The sequence below is a fragment of the Carassius auratus genome, chromosome 34 (assembly GCF_003368295.1).
Source record: "Carassius auratus strain Wakin chromosome 34, ASM336829v1, whole genome shotgun sequence".
In the NCBI taxonomy this organism is placed as follows: domain Eukaryota; kingdom Metazoa; phylum Chordata; class Actinopteri; order Cypriniformes; family Cyprinidae; genus Carassius; species Carassius auratus.
The window spans coordinates 7,576,803-7,594,628 of NC_039276.1; the positions used below are offsets into that span (position 1 = coordinate 7,576,803).

At 36.5% G+C, this 17,826-nt stretch overlaps 1 protein-coding gene across 2 annotated transcripts in view; it reads left to right on the forward strand.

Annotated features, from left to right (window-relative positions):
• Positions 1–193: 193 nt before the first annotated feature.
• Positions 194–17,826, forward strand: part of LOC113053059 (adenylate cyclase type 5-like) — a 75,280-nt gene continuing 57,647 nt past the window's right edge. For both annotated transcript variants that reach the window (XM_026217713.1, XM_026217714.1), the window contains exon 1: positions 194–3,199. In XM_026217713.1, the coding sequence (XP_026073498.1) occupies positions 2,279–3,199 (921 nt within the window). In that variant the 5' untranslated portion in view covers positions 194–2,278. The remainder of the gene's footprint in view (positions 3,200–17,826) is intronic.

The window sequence follows — 17,826 nt, forward strand, 5'->3', positions numbered from 1 at the left end:
TGAATGATTTCATTTCTAAAAACTAAAAAAGAAAAGTATAGCCAAGAGAAAAATAACATTACTATATGCACATTATTCATATTTAGGCTACATAAAACATCCAGGAAAAGGCTTAATATTTAGAATATTTGAATGGAAAGATAACTGGTTTAATAAAAATATACTTTTATACCTGAAATGTGTTCTAATATAAAAATATTTACCTCTATTGATCCCCCATGTTTATTTATTTAAATATAAAACCCATACTTTATTAGCATAACAACCAAACTAACAAAAAATCCCCAATCTCCCTTATTTACAGCTGTGCGGATAGTCCCGCCCTCTTATCCAAATCACTATTGTACTGACACACAGGTTGACCAATAAAAATAAAAAAGATTGACAACTGTGCAAATCGCTATCCAATAGGATCGCACGCAAGGCGGGTTCTAAAGATCATACTTGGTTGAATGGCAATACAAAGACAAGAAGCACCAAAAGGGAGGATAACAGTTAATAAATTCTGCTTGCTTCGGTCTTGAGAATCTGCAGGGAGAGGACGTGCAGCTCAGTTATTACGCAGCTCCGCGCGAGCACCGCGGATCCGACGTTCCTCTCGCGTGACAGTTCATCTTCTCCTCTAGACGCCAGCGCTGGTGATGTTGCTGCTGCTGCACCAAGAGCACTGGAGATTTCTATCTGCACAGCACGGAGGAAGACCCCTTCACTAAAGGACACGTGGGAGGTCATCCTGGGGAGACGCAACTTATCATGCAGGAACGTCGGAAAGCTCAAGTTTCCACAGCAATATTGATCATGTAATCATCTGGTACATATTCACAGGTGTACAGCTTGCGTGGATCAGTGCATCAATCCGTAACGTTACGCACCATGGAGTCGCGCTCTGCACCTCTAGCTCAAACCAAACCACACTTTCGCGGACACTGTTTGTTCTGTCATGAAAACGTGGATCAGGCGTGATGGACGTGGGGTCAGTTCTCATCGATTTGGACTAAATAATGCGGTCATTTTAAGCAGTGTGCGAATTTTACCATGACTTTAAGGGGAAAAACTTGACTTTTTAAACGAATTTTTTCTAGATTCGTCTCGCGTAAACGCAAATTGACATTTGGAGCCACTATCAAATATCAGTAACCTAAAATACTTTTTAAACAGAACACTACTTGCTAATATAAAAATATATAGGCTACTGTTGTATGGTTTTAGTACTTTAACAACCGTTTTGATTTGTATTTCCTCTGGGAGGTTCAGGGGGGTCGAATCCCCTAATTGCGTGATTTGTATATTCACTTCTATGAATTGAAATGAGGCGCAGAATGACTCCCTCTGCTATTTACCTCATCTAATGCTCTAGCCACCTAATGATGTGTCTCAAACGACTACTTTGTATATTTAATTAATTATTTAAATTCCTCTATGTGTTCATAATGATGTAAAAAACGAACGGATTGACTTTCAAAATGTACTTCTCTCTCTCAAAAAAAGCTGACAACAGGTGTATTTGGTCCTCTTTTATAAAAGCAGTATACAAAATGCTGCTTTATAAATTAAAAACTGATTACTTTTACTAGTTTTCAGTGGGATGCACATCTCGCACACAATTTTGGTTTACTTTTTTTTTTCTTTCTTTAAATCGCCATCTAAATGCAATGTCGTTGTGTCAAACAACAATGAAAATTATTAAATGCAACATTAAATGACTTGATGTAGGCGATGCTCCCCAAAGTAATGACTGAAACATCCCCACTTTAGTGGAAAAACTATATATTTGTGATCATATATACATGGTTGATTAGTTTAATATTTATTTGTATACAGTGTGAGAATATTTCAATTAAATCAGTATTGGAAAAAACTTACTTAAAAGATCCGTAATCCGTTTTGGTTCGTTTCGCGTAATTTCTCGTACACAACAACAAAACGCTGACGGCTTTTTAAATGTATATTTTGTGGATAGTAAGTTACATATAGTAACTTGATAAATAACAACAGTAGTTATGCATCGTTTGATAGAAACAGCCGATAAGCAGCTGTTGCTGTGGTTTCCTCCTCAAGCAAAGGTAGTTTCTGTTCGCGAGGCTATACTTTTAATGCACTCTGACTAACTTGCGTGGTTCTGAAATTTGAAAGCACTGCTAAACGTGTTTGTATGTAAAAACAAAACTTGTAAGACTTACGACCGTTTTCTTTGACCTCCCTCGGAGAGTTAATAAGGAAGTCTAACTCCCTGTAATTCGCACCCTGAAGTCATATATTGCATGTAGTAATCGAGATCATGTCCAGATCTAACAGCGTGAGCCCACCCGGCGCTGGCGCTCCTGGACCGAGGGGAGGGACGGAGCTCAGATCCGCTTGGGGCGAGTCTGAGTCCCTGGCGAACGGATGTCCATACTCGGCCAGATCCTGCAAAACGCTCATACGGTCCAACAGTCGGTGGAGAGAGGACGATGACTTCGAGCGACAACCGGGCCGAGCCACGACCACCGTCAGCCGGGTTAGTTTCAGATCCAAGTCTGCCTGGCAGGAACACGCGGAGGAGAGTCGCAACAATAACAGATCTTCCCCGAGGTACCGAGATGGAGAAGTGAGACCCAAATCCGTGGAACTGGGTTTGGAGGACAGAAGAACCAAGTCCAAACCAGAGGAGGAGCTGATGCCAGAAGTGAACTTTTCCATGAGCGCGTGCTGCAGCGGCGTGATGCACATTTTCAAATCCAAGAAGTTCCAGTCGGAGAAGTCGGAGAGGCTTTACCAGCGCTACTTCTTCCGACTCAACCAGAGCAGCCTGACGATGCTGATGTTCGTCCTGGTGCTGGTGTGCGCGGTGATGCTGGGCTTCCACTTCGCTGGAGGGCTGTTGCAGCTCACTTACGTGGTGGTTTTCTCCACGGTAATCTTACTCGTTCTCACGCTGATGGTCGTGTGCAACAGGAACGGCTTCCATCAGGATCACATGTGGATAGTGTGCTATGTGCTCATTTTGGTGGTGCTGGTTGTGCAGGTGATCGGTGTGCTGCTCGTGGAGCCGCGCAGCGCGTCTGAAGGCATCTGGTGGACCGTGTTTTTCATCCACGTCATTTACACACTTCTGCCGGTGCGGATGAGAGCAGCGGTCATCACTGGGATTATACTGTCTGCCATACATGTGCTGGTCTCCTGGAAGTTAAACGAAATGGACATCTTTTTGTGGAAACAGGTGAGTGCACCGTTTTTGTTTTAAAGTGTTCCTGTGGCTCAAGTGGTAGAGTATTACAAGGTTGTGGGTTCGATTCCCAGAGAACACTTTAGGTAAAAAATGTTAGCCTGAATGCACCGTAAGTTGCTTTTAATAAAAGCGTCTGTAAATGCATTTAAATCTATTTATCTATCACTGTCAACATGGCAATTCGAACATAGGTACAGTAGCCTGCGTCACGTGCCTGCGATTAGTCTTTTTGGTTATGTGCACAATTCAATGGAGATGCTGCAGCAGTTAAAAATGAGAAAATGTGTTTAGTTCATAAACATTTTTTCCTCTGTCAGATCAAATTTCAAAAGAAACCAAACAACTTTGTGTTTTCCATTGCCGGTTTAGCTAGTGTGTAGTGGAAATGATCAATGTGGAAGTTGCTTAAATGTTCATAGATAATATGTGCAATGGCCAAAAAGTAAACATTGAATAGTATTTTAATTACAAAGTGCATTGGCAGAAGTGCTGTTGGTTACATGTCTGTCAGTGAAGTTTACTGTACTGTTCAGTTGCTGTAGTATTTTTTTCCAGTTCTGTAGTTTTTGCTTTTGTTCTGAGCATTTCAGTAGATATTTAGAAGAATTACTTGAAAATCTTTTGTTACCTGCTGAGCCTCAAACTTTTCAGCAAGAGTTTGTCTTTATCAGTCAGCACTATAGGTCTGTTTTTGAAAAGCACTTAGATGTTCTTGCAGTTCTGAAAGCGACAAAAGATGACGATTCACCCTTTTGTTTTCTCAGCAAAGCCTTGGATTTAGTTGAACACACACTTTTAAAGTATTTTATTAAATGGCTGTGTATGGTTTTATCATATGCTGATTGCTTCCGTTTTTGTTCGTTTATAGGTAACTCGGAACCTTTTACTGGAAACTAAGAACTGCTATACAGATTTTAACTGCATGTATGTGTGCAAATAAGGTGCAATGTTGAGTCTGGATTATTTTTTAATGATGTATAAATGTTAAACATTTCTGAAACCATCTTTAAGTCTTCATAGATTGATTACAAAGAATTACATCTCTAAAAATCTAGTATTCGTCACAGTGTTTAACTCTACGAGTAAGGTAACCTTTGATTATTTAAGTATTAATCACTCATTGAACACTGTAAATTTCTCATCAGTGCATCTTTCATAACTTTTGGAAAATCGGAATATGTTATGTATAATATCTGTGGTCATTTTCATAGTACTAAACTGCTATGTTAAGTTGAATTTCAGTCTTTTGAATCCTCCAACTAATATAACATTTTATAGTAATTGTGTTTTAAAATCCTTTGTCTTCAGATATAATGATGTTTTCATTATAAACACAGACTCTTTGAATGGTGTGTGTGGGAACAGCCTGCTGTGTTTGTTGCTCTTTCCACACAATGCTGTTGTCTTTAGCATAGCAGATCTCTCTCTGTTTACATGGGAGCTAGCAGGACTCTCCAATAGTTCACTGTTGTTTTATAAAGATCCTGGAATGAAGGATGTTTTCGGAGCGCTCTCATAGATGACTAGCTTTCATCAGGCTGTGATGAGTAGTGCTGCTTTTTTTGAGAGATTTTTGGGGTCGGAGAAACGGCTAAGGTGAAATCAGGTCACTGTTAGTGTTTAGATGAGATTTAAAGGACCGTTCCGGGTTCAGTGTAAGGTTAGCCATCTTATTAGACTTTTAGGGTTTCTTTCTTTAATCATTGTACAGGTACTGGCTTTTACGTTTTCCTAATGCGAATGAATACACACCAAAGGTGCTTTGCAGGATTGTCTTACAGATCATCGACAGTTCACAATCTTCAGCTACATTTCCCCTGTGTGCTTCATTAAAGCCAGAGGTGGGACCTAGTAAGAGGAGCTAGCGTAGACGCTTACCCTAGGGGGGAAACAGAGGAGGTGGACAGAGTCCTGCCTGGCACATCTCCAGCTCTAACATGGTTTGTGGCTGCTTTAATTGAATTGCCCCACTCTGTAACATGCAGACCCGCTGGAATCCAAAACAGATGTCCTCCCTGTCCTTCTTGAAAGATCTGCTATTAATTTGCCTTTGAGAGTCAACCCCTATGGAAGAATTAACCTTCCCCCCGGACAGGTTGACTGTCATCTGCAGAGCAGCACACTGAACAAAGCACCACCTCTTGGGAATGATGCTCACACACGGATGATCTTTTGATGCTCTGTTAACTTTTGCTCTGCTTGTGCTGCACATTTAGGTTGTCAAGAGTAATCAATTTACATTATATCGCGTTTCAGTTGTAGACTGATACCAGTGAAATTTAGCTGAAAAAATGGATGTGCAACGTCTTCCTTTTTTGAAGTATAGTTTGGGTCACTTTTACTACTACTACTTCTACTACTACTACTGATAAAAATAATATATATTTTTAAATGTGTGTGTGAAAAACAAGTATATCACTGACACCACAAATAGTCATTGTAGAAGTCAATGCATTTTTATTTAAATTTCATACATTCAAATATTCCATTTTTTAAAATGAATTTACATCCCTAATAATTTTAAATCCAAACGTTAGTGTATATTTTATTCATTTCTCAAATTATCATCCTATTATGTTTCGTATTGGAGTATGTATCAGTGAGTTAATGAAAAAAGAAATGCTGAAATAATAATAAAATAAAACACAAAACTAAAGGATGCAGAAACAATTTTCACTCAGAAATTGCTAATAAATATCACAATTACAAAGAAATGGCACCACATTGAATTGAATGTAAAATTTTAAAGTTAAGGCCCTAAATAGTATTTTCTTGTAAAACATACTTTAGTAATCTTTTAAACTTAGAAAAAAAATGACAGTGTGCCGAAGTAGGGCATGTTTGGGTTTACCTGCATTGATGTTTTAAATGTGACCACTCTAATAAAGGCTTTTTAATATAGAAATATGAGTTCCTGGATGTGGAAGTATGTTTTAATTTAAAGATGAAGCAGTAACTTATATATTTATGTGTCAGTGTGTATTGTATTGTTAGGTAGTAGGCAACCAGCCTTAGTTTGGTGGTTACTGGAAGACTCTGTTTGAAAAACCATATGTGCAATCACTGGAAAGGTTGACGTTTTTTTTCTCTCCATAATGCAGCCGTAGGAATGAGTTTGTGTTACCTTTCAAGATCCGACTCTGACATGTCTCTTATGAGTGCAGACCCTCAATTGCGCTTCTTGTATCTTAGCAACCAAGGCCTGCTCTCAAAAACAACATCCAGAAGCACTCAGGGTTTCCCTGTGAGGACCCCTGCTTTTCATCTCTTAACCACCTCCACTGAATGTGCCATCTTACCATTAGAGGTTCAAATTGAGATAATTAAGGCACAACTGCCTTTGGTGATGGGAGTCTTTACTTCACTCCCTCCTTGGATTGTTTTTCCTGTTGTCAAGGTAGACCTGAGGGTAATCAAGCTCTGACGTGTGTGTGGGTGGCTGCCTGCAACTCTCTTAAACAATTGCTTCAGTCTATGGCTTGTATTAGATCTCTTATAAGGAACCACATTTTGAGGCATTGCATAAACATTTCACTCTTCAACTATAAGCTGTGATGTTTTATTTATGCTGTGTACCATTTTTGTTTTCTATTGCATTAATGAAATAGTTCTCCCAAAAATGGAAAATTCGCTGAAAATGTACTCCCCCTCAGGCCATCCAAGAAGTAGATGAGTTTGTTTGATCTTTGAAACAGATTTGGACCAAATTTAGCATCATTTGATCCTCTGCTGTGAATGGGTGCCGTCACATTGAAAGTTCAAACAATAAGTTCACCAATTAACATCTTCTGAAGTAAAAAGCTTTGTGTTTGTAATAAACAAATCCATCATTAGAAAGTCTTTAACTTCAAACCGTTGCTTCCAGCTAAAATATCCTCTAGTCCTCTCTATCCATAATATTGTTTTTCTCTGGTGAAAAGGTTGTCTGAAGTAGGAGAGAATTATGCACATCAAGCATCATTTAGAAGCGTAAACATTTCTAAACAAATATGTTGGTGGATTTTGATGTGAGCAGACGACAGGGGAGGACGACTTGTTTGGATATTTATTTGTTTTTTAAACACTGACTGGAGGAAGCGTTATTATGGATGATGCACTTGTATTTTGGACAGAAGTGATAGTTTAAAGTTAAAATGCCTTGAGTGATTTGGTTTTTTACAAACATGCAGCTTGTCACTTTTTCTCAAGACTTGAATTAATTAATTTAGTCATGCAGATTTCTTGTGAATTCTTTTTTGTTTTTATCAGCTGTTTGGACTCTCATTCTGACGGCACCCATTCACTGCAGATCCATTGGTGAGCAAGTGATGTAATGCCACATTTTTCCAAATGTTTTCAGATGAAGAAACAAACTGTATGACATTAAAGACACTTACATCCTTCGCACCAAAGCAGCAGATTACAATGATCATGTGACACTCTAACTTAATGTTTTATCAAATAAATAAAGCCTTGATGAGCATGAGAGACTTTGTAGATTGACTTGTTGAAGTGTTTAAGAAACTTTTAGTGTTTATGAAAGTACACCATAGATTAGCGCAGAAAGCAACCCAACCACTTAGTTGTGATTGTGACATTGACACCTCAATTTGCACATTTTCAATTCTCAAACCTATTGTTGTTGAATTACATGAATTAATAGATGATTACTTTATATTGTGTCACTTTAATATTGTCACACAGTAGAACTCTTCATTTATGTTGTTGTATTATTATATGGCAAACACTGCTATATTCTGAAATGTTCTCACACAAGATAAGTGTGAAATGTGTTGTGTATGCAGCTGATTATTTCTGTAGAGACTCTGGAATGCATCCTGATTCAAACCAAACTCAGCATGTTATTTTTATTGCAGAACCACCCTCTGTTTCTCCTTCATTTGTCACCCATCTCTTTCTGCATTGCTTTCAGAAATGTGCCCTGCTGCCGCCTACAAACTTTTTGTGTTTGTTATTCCCACATAGTGTCAAATCATGTATACACGCTAATTTTATAATTGTACATGGCAGGCTGGAAAATGTAATAGTCAACGTGTTTTTCATGTAATTTTAGTGTCAACCTGCTGTGTGAGTGGCCCACTAAAGCTAGCATGCAACTCTACAATCATTCCCACGAATATCTCAGCGTCCCTCTTGAATGCTTTCTTTTCAAAAGTCTTTAAAAAGCACACAAGGGGTACAGCGAGAAATTTATAGCTTCTTAAAATCCTAATTTGTAACAGCTGTAGGTTTGTATTATGCAGATTGAAAGCCATTAATTATCAGATGTTTTCAATTCTCAAATGAAATGCTACTCTGACTTTTATTTTTAATTGTATGTTTTTTTCAAATAAACATAGGTCACATATTAAAGTATTTAAAAAAAATTGAACAGTGTATTAATATCTTTGCAATAGATAGAAACATATAAAAACAAGTTAAGACCTTTCAGGCTAACATTTAACAAAGTAATTTTTTTAAATGTTTAAAATTAAAACTGTTATATTCATTTCTTTATGAAAATAAATTAGACAAACCTAATTTAAGGAAAACTATTTAAGAAAAAACACTTTTTGATATATTTTTGCAATCACTCTTTGATCTAAAGTTGAAGTTAAAAGGCATAGCACCATTTGTTTGCTAATGCCATGTAGTGGAGCACGGGGCACAAAGTAGCGTGGGGTTAGTTACAAGTGGGGTTACATATGAAGCATTTTTTTTCTCATTTATGTGGGTGCTCCCAAGCATTGATTTCATTGTTCACTGTCAAACTCTAAAATTATATTATTTTGAATTCTTAAAAAACTCCATTATTTTATAAAACAAAAAAAAACAAAATATTTTATTAACAAAATATTTTAGTTTGTTGTATATTTTTTTTCATTTGATCAGATTACATTTTAACCTGTCATGGTCATGTTACAATGTGACCCTCAGATGTTACAGTGTACCCCACCTATGGGGCATGTTGTCACATTTCACTTCCAATTCCACTGTAATTATGAAACAAAGCGACATATTTATAGCAGACATACGGAAGTTCTAAGCGGCCATGCATTATAATTTTTTTTCCTTTTTGTTTTCTATTTATAACGACTTAATTTTCTCGTTATCTCGACATAACGAAAGTCGTTTTCTCATTATAACGACTTATTTTTCTCTATCTCGACATAACGAAAGTTTGTTTTCTCGTTATAATGACATGACAGTTTTACTGTTGCTATAGTAACGAACTCAACATAATAACGTCTACAATACTGTATATAAATAAAGGCTGATCAATCACTGTTGATTTTTCCAGAGACAGTACAACGAACGTTTTGTTTTTGTAATTTATATGTTTAAATGGCAACACCGCGAAATTAGAGCTGCTTGGATTAAACTCACTTTTCATTTTCCCTTTATTTGAAATAAAATTATATATAATTTGTAATTTGTAGTAGTCATTATATGATGTGGCAGATATCATGTTACAAGCTTCTGTTTGAAAAGAGCGTCCATGTGTACGTGTAGTGTGTGTGTGTGTGTGTGCGTGTGTGTGTGTGTGTGTGTGTAGAAAAAAACGATTACAACATTATAGAACAAAACTGAATTAAATTAGCCTGTGGATTTTACATATACATCACATTTCTCATCATTATCGTTAACAATAAAGATTAGTAATAAGGAAAAGAAGCACATCAGCCTGCATCGTTAAATCCCATCCTACTGTAGATAAACAGAATACAGTGATGTCAACCTTGGTTTTGATAAGAAGTTATTTTATGACACAGAACGTGTTTGTGAAACTAATGCTTCTAGCAGGAACTTAATACACAAAATATTCATATTGATTCAAGCATTTAACATTTATGAATTAATTAAATGTCAGTAATGAAGACTGCACAAATTATAGCGATCACGAGGAAGGTCCGCGTACAGTAAAGTGGATAGTGTACAACACCCCATCAGTTATATTCAGGTCTATAGTGCCACCTGCTGGCGCAGTTTTGTAACTTCTTAGAGAAAATTAAGTCGTTATAACGAGAAAACGAACTTCGTTATGTTGAGAAAACGAACTTCGTTATGTCGAGAAAACGAGAAAATGAAGTCGTTATATCGAGAAAACGAACTTCGTTATGTCGAGATAATGAGAAAATGAAGTCGTTATAACGAGAAAACAAGAAGAAAAAATATTATAATGCATGGCCGCTTAGAACTTCCGTACAGACAAGTGTAAAATTACTGTGGTTAAAAAAATTATATTCTGAACCCCGTGTGCATGTACACAAACTGAGAAAGTCAAAAAGTGTTACTTTGTGCCCCGCTTACCCCTAATTATATTTCTCTAATTGTTAAAATCTTGGGCTTCTAAGTTCGTATTTGTTAACTAAAGACAAGAAGTGCTGTTTCCATATTTGTACAATACTGAATCATCAAAGTTTTTATTGTTGACACAAGTTGATGAACTTGAACAGTTATACCGGTAGTTCTAATTCTGTTATAGTAAGTCACTTAAGTGTGATCAGAAGCAGATGCCCTCTTCTTCCTAGAAATAAATCATTGGTCCCTAAGCCAGTACCAGTGTTTGCATCATTGCTCATTTTCACAGACGGGTCCCCGAACAGTCTTCAAAAGTTGTCCAAGCGCTTTCCATAGAGCCGTCACTGTTGTAAAAGGATACTGGATGGAAGCCAACTGGCCTTGTTGTCATGTTCCTTTTTGCATTGTAATCAGGAATAAGCCATTTCTCACAAGGTTTTACATACGGAGGATGTGGGAGACATTCAAACTTTCTTGTGGTCAAAATATATTCCACAAATTATGAGTAAAATTATGTTGTTGAAAGAATTTAGATTTGTAGCACAGCTCAAAGAGCTCTGACAGGCAAAGATCTATTACATAAGTTATGTGGCTGGCCAGTGAAACACTCAGAAGTGAACCACATTTCTAGCTACTTCACTAATGCAGAACAAAAGAAGAGTGTTATTCCAGATCATTAGGTTTTACATGAGAAATTAAGGCTATGTTTACTTGCAAAATAATTGAGGAGTATGAACTGTAGCAGTTCATTTTCTCTCGCTCCGCTTTCCAGGAAGGGGAAACTCAACATGCTTCTCAATATGTGTCAGACAAATAACCTCTTCTGTCTATATTCAAATTATTTTGTTATAAAAGGAACTGTTGTTTGCCTATCATTGTTGCTGCTGTGTCCTTTTCTGTGTGAGCTGATTTTATGTTTTCAGGAAAGAGCAAATCAGATTTATGCGCTCTTCACTTTCAGGGTTAGAAATGCAAACATTCAGTCGACTATTTCTAATCTAACTAAATGTAAGAGAAGTCAAATACATCCCTGATGTGTGGAAAAACCTCGTGGCTGCCTTATTAATTTTGAGGAGATATTATAAAATGGGCCTTTGCACACACAATCACAATATAAAGTAGTAATAATAATAAGCTCGCCCACATTAAAGATGTCCTTGTTTTGTAAATAAATAGGTTTTAGTGACTAAGGAACAGATTTTGAGTTTGATGTCACGAACATTTCAGGGATTTGCTTCTCACTCTAGCAGTTGCCTGCTGTTGGAGTGAGATGTAACAGGTTTCTTGACATACTTTTACTAGAAAAGGTGTAATAAACACTGTTCTGGCTTTAGACTTTGTGAGCTGAGATATGTGTCAAGATGACTTCACTGGACCCACCATGAGCTCTCTGCTGAAGAGCTGATGATTTGAAGAAACAGAAGAAACAAGAGGTGCATATGAAATGTGCAGAGTCCTCAGGTCCAGGATTGAAAACGTCACAGGACTATAATTTTCTGTGGACAAACCAGAACACTAATAAGTTCTATTGAGTGGTAGTAGTAGTACATTTAGTATATTTTATTATTAATCCTACATAATATTCAAAACTTAACATTACATTTTTTTTAAATACACCTTTTCATGTTGTCAACTGGGTTGTTTTTTTTTATTAATTGTTTTTTTTTACATTTGTTTACTTTAAAAAGTATTCAAATGCTTTGCTAATATTTTTATGACCTATTTTATAATGACATTTAAGCGTGTGGAATTGCTCAGAAATGGTTTGCAACATGGTTGAATGACCCAGCTCTCTTAGTGGGAGAGCAGAAAGGCCAAGCTCTTTCTCATCTGTAACTGCTGTGATGAACATTTAATGTGAACCTCTGCTACCGTTGCCTTGGTTGTACGTTTTCTCCCTCCTCTTTTTTTATTATCATCCATAAGAGATTATGCCTTGATGACTTTAAAGAAACTGATTTGCATAAAAGAAGAAATTTGCTAAAAAGAAGGTTTAGTTGGATGTACCTCATAACACCTGCTGTTTGCTAGATTAACATTTAGGATCTTTACAGTTAACAATTATATTTTGTAGCGTTGATGGCAAAGCCATTTTGTAATTCGACTAGGGTATAGGGAGCCACATGACTAGTGAGGAGTACTAGTCATATAAGAAAACCTTTTCTAAAGGTCTGAAGTCAGCTCTAATAGAAGCTGATGGATGCTTTTTGGATGTGCAAGGTCTTTGCCCACCTTACTGAAATTTACCCATGCAGCAGCATATGGTGCTTTGGAAAGATGTAAATTAGTAACTTATTTTATTTGTTATTATTTTATTAAGAAATGTAACATTAATGTATTAGGTAAATGTTTATATAGGTTTTATTCTATATTTATTAAAAAATGTCAGATGTAATTGTATATACTATAATATCATAGTTTGATACATTTAATTCTAAAACAATTAGATAAACAACCCAAAGAAGGCAATTGTTAAGATTTGTTTCCCCTCTGACAGCTTATTATATAAAAAAAAACTGTCATCCAGCAAAATTATTAACACCAGACCAAAAAGTTGGTGGGCGTCATTCATTCAAGACAGGCACAGACAGTTTTGCTAAAATGAAATGGAAAACAAAACAAAGCAGCTTATTTTATTTTAAATTCAGCATTGTCGTTCTGAATTTATTAGAAACAGTTAAATAATTTTGTATCATTTTCCTGCCGTTTGTGTTTGGCAGCTGTATCAGATTCAATGCTGCTGTTATTTCATGTCCATACAGTTCTTCTTGTAATTCTGAATTTATAAGAAACCGTTAAATAAGTTTGGACAGTTCCCTGCCCACCGTGTTGGGTAAATAAATGGAGAGAGAAACAGAACCGCCGAAGATATAATTCCGTTTCAGTCTTTTTGTGTATTGAACGTTCAAAAGAGATGAATGAAGTTAGCTTACTGCCAACAATTAAGGTGTATTTCTTTGTCCACTTCAGCACTGAGCTGACGACAGGGATACAAGTTGCTCTCCTCAGTGCCGCAGAAAAGTGCTGGAACGGCGATGAAGGGAAACCCATTTTTTTTGGAGAAGGGGGCTTATTTTAACTGCCCCATCCAGTTTTCTGGAGGCCCACCTACAATAAAAATCCTGGTGCCGCTAGTGGCGGTGACTGCTATTTTTTTTTATCATGTAGTGCAATATAACTTCGAGGAGGCAGAACGTTTAAAATGAAAAATACGTTTTTTACTTTCTAACTAACTGTTAAGATTTTAGTTTTTAAAATGTCAGTTATTATTTCAAAAATCTCATCAGATCTAAATCACATGAGTATTACAAACGACATTGTCTAGGTTCTTGGTAATATGTGTTGCTTCTGTTCATCGATTACCAGACAATTGCTAATCTCAAATAGCCAAATACTGATCAATTTATTGACCTGGCTACATCATTCTATCACTTATCGTAATATTAGATTCATTCTGTTGGATACTGGTTTGATGAGAAGTGTGAAAGTGAGCTGAGGGAGGTTGTAAGATAATGACAGTGATGCACAGGGTGGTGTCAGTGGGCGGGTCTTGTGTCGACCTGTTAACTAGAGAATGCCATCCGCAACATAGGGGGTTCATTCTTCATTTCTCTTGCTTCCAAAACTTGGGAAGGGCTTGAGAAAGTATGTGTGGGCTGGAGGCTTTTTGTGTAATTTTTTAAAAAACTTTAAAATGTTAAAGGACAGTAATAAAGCCAAATTTCTTGTAGCTATATATTTGTAAAAACTGTAACTTTTTCTTTTCCTTGCTTTTTCTTTATTACTATTACTATTATTATTATTTTTGTTTTTATTTTTGAGTAATGTAGAAGCTCCACACGTGAAACTCCATGTTTTCAGAGGCTGATGTTTGTTCTTCCATTGCTTTTAGACTCCCACACTCAGTTTTGGTGTCTCTAGAGAATCTGAAACCATTTTTAACAAATCACATGTCTAGATGGTTGTAAAAATATTCTGTAATCTCAGCCCAGTCAATCCCAATGGGAAAGTTAAGGCCAAAATCACTGTTGGTCAGTTCCCTTTCCCCCCTTTCTTATACACTAAAAAGTCAAAAATGTGAACACACCTTCTATTTACTAATGTAGATTTTAAACTTTTTTTTAATTTTTTTATAGGAATGTTGCTTTATACTGTATCTTTATACTGTAACATGCGACGTGTTACTCTCAATAATAGTGGTAGATAGTACCTCCTATGAGAATAATTGTTGAATAAAGTCGTTATTTTTATTTTATTCATTTCTTTGCGCACAATATATTATATAGCTCTATAAAATTATGGTTGAACCACTGATGTCACATGGACTATTTTGTCAACGTTCTCGGTACCTTTCTGGGTCTTGAACATGGAAGGACCCTTGCTGTCTGGTCAGAAAGCTCTCAAATTTCATCAAAAATATCTTTGGAACGACATGAAGGGGAGTAATTAATGACAGACTTAACATTTTTGGGTGAACTATCCCTTTAAGTGTGAGCACATCCAACAGCAAGTTAGGAAATTAATGGACTGACACTAAAGTAATTATGCTTAATTTTTATGCAACAAAGCTTAAATTTAACACATTTAAAAGTAAGCAGTATGTTTCCTTTTTTGTATGAACATTTGGATAAATGTAGATTGTAACTTTGGTGCTTTACTAAATTAGACTTGTTAGCCTATGTAGGAAACTACATGGTGCAGTTTAGTGTTGTAGCAAATAAAACTAAGTTTCAGGGCTTCGTAAGCCAGAACTAACTAGCCTGTAGTTGAGTATTTTTATTCTTTTTGTGCCCAGGGGCCCGTTCTTCGTACGTCGCTAACTCAGTTAGCTGGATTTGAATGTTGACAATTTGGCGTGATCTTGGATCATTTGGTTCTTCGATGCTCATCCCGGAGCTGCTGTCATAGCAACAGGTCCATAAGCTTAAACCTGCTCGGGAGCAGCTTATTTCATGTAAACAGGATTAGATCGCTTCTTTTCAACCGGAACTGATACTCAAAATATGTCTGCTACCACCGCTACTTTATTACAAGAGTATCGTACTGATCCAGCGACAATAATTGAATTTTTTTTTTAAATAATATACAAATGCTGTGTAGTCCATAACTACTCCATTTACTCACTGAAATATTTATTTGTCACAAAATTATTACTTCATAATTGAGTCTTACACACATTCTGTACAGATAATAGAATTGTGCATTATTTTGAGTGATGACTGCTATTATAAGATTGGCTTGATGGAGCGCAGGAGATGCAGATAACATGATATTGACCCTTAAGAGACTTTCATTAATGCTGTCACGTAACAAATCTGTCCAAATATAAAATGAAATGAATAGATAATTTCTACATTGAAATAAAAATGTAAAGACTGCACAACTATTACAAATTGCGAATCTAAATAATTGGGAATCATGAAAAAAATTCTAATAAAATAAAAACATGTATCTATTATCGGTTTCATGTATCTATTATAACATTTATGTAGTTTTGTTTGCTTGGCTGTTTCCTTATAAAAGTCCAGAAATTTGTCAAGTTTTTCGTCGGATGTAAATTTTAAATTATATGACGTCATTACATTGCCGTCTTGCCACCAGCCAATCGCTGCACTGCTGATCATGGTTTCGAGTATCGATACATTTCCCCTTTTAAGCCAACACATGAACGCGCAATTATGTCAGATAACTCAATCCAGCAATACTAATCATACACAACAGGTGTGTTCGAAGAACCCAATTAGCCGGATCAGGATTAGCACGATGTTATCATCTTGGATGTGTCATTTGATTTCGGATGTATTAAGCGACGTACAAAGAACGGGCCCCAGGTTTTACAGTTTCAGTTTTTGGAATTTCCAAGTTTAATTAGTAATATCTCTAAAGTGCCAGTAAAGACTTGCTTTGTGCTTCTTGTGTTTGTGAAGAGTACTGAGGCTTATGGTCTTTGATTCAAGAACATCTTTATAGTATGTCTCTAAAAAATTGTCAGCAAACTGTAATTGAATTTGAAGTCATTTAAATGTGAATCCACATATGTTTCTGTTCACAGCTTTGTTAGGTCTAGTTCTACTCTGTTAATATCAGATGGATAAATAAGAGTCCCATTTGAAGCAGACGGACCAGCCCTTAAGGTTCTTAAATATGTTAAGGTCCTCTGCTGTGCCTCCAGGGACACAGACGTTCAGTGTGACTGTGGGAGGCAGGCAAGAAAAGAGTTCTCCAGCTCGAAGTCTACATCCTGAGAGAGAGACACGGAATAACTATAATTTTATGGCAAATCCCAGCTGACAGCCCCAGGACCCCCAGCATAACAGCATTTCCCTGAAACATAGACCTGGATCACTTGAGGAATGCAGCAAAGATGATTTAAAGGCTTGGTTCACCCAAAAATGAACATTTTGTCTTCATCCTCACCCTCTTGTGGTTTCAAACCTGTATCTGGGGTCAATTTTTTTTTTTGTATGTTTTTAGTGCAATTTCAAAGGGGCACCTAAAGCTTGCAAGCTTCAAAAAGGACATGAATGCACTAAAATAAATCAAGTGTTCCATAGGAATTGTGCACTATATTAGTTGACTAGACATGAATGGAAATCATACATTTTTCTGAAACAAATCCACTGATTCGTTTACCCCCCCCCCCCCCCACGAAATTCAAGAAAGCCATATAGATTTGGATTGATTCAAGGGTTAGTAAATGATGTTAGAAATGTGATGGGTGAACTATCCCTTCAAGCTGTAATGCCTATTTAACACAAGCTATTTCTGATCATTTCTTAACCTTTTAAGATAAGCTGATAAAGGCTCATTTTCCTCCTGTCGATTCTGTAATACTTTACATGGATGTGATAAAGCTTACTCATTATGTTACCAAATATAGCCTAGACATATGCAGTGTTGTGGATTCTGCTGTCACCTTGTACTTTAAATGACTAGGCCTGCAAAAAATGCATGCAGAAATCCAGAAAGCTCTGTCCACAAGGATGTCCACAAAGTTATTTTTTGTGTGCATGTTCATTTGATAATTTTTTGCCTATTTAATGTTTTTCCGGTCAAGAGTGTAATACTCTGAGCTCTGTTTAACACGTTGCCGTATTTTAAATAATTTCACAGAATTCTGAAGATTTTAACACCATTATTAAAATGTGAGAAAAAATATGCAGAATTTGTGTAATGCTATGATTCACACACTGTACTGTAGCACTCAGCATGCCTCAAATGGGTTTCTTACCACTCCATTTAAACTAATGAAAAAAAAAAAAAAAACCCTGATGCCTTTAAACAAAGTGGAAAATGGATGACCTCATCAGGTCAGTCCACTGAGACATGTTTAAAGA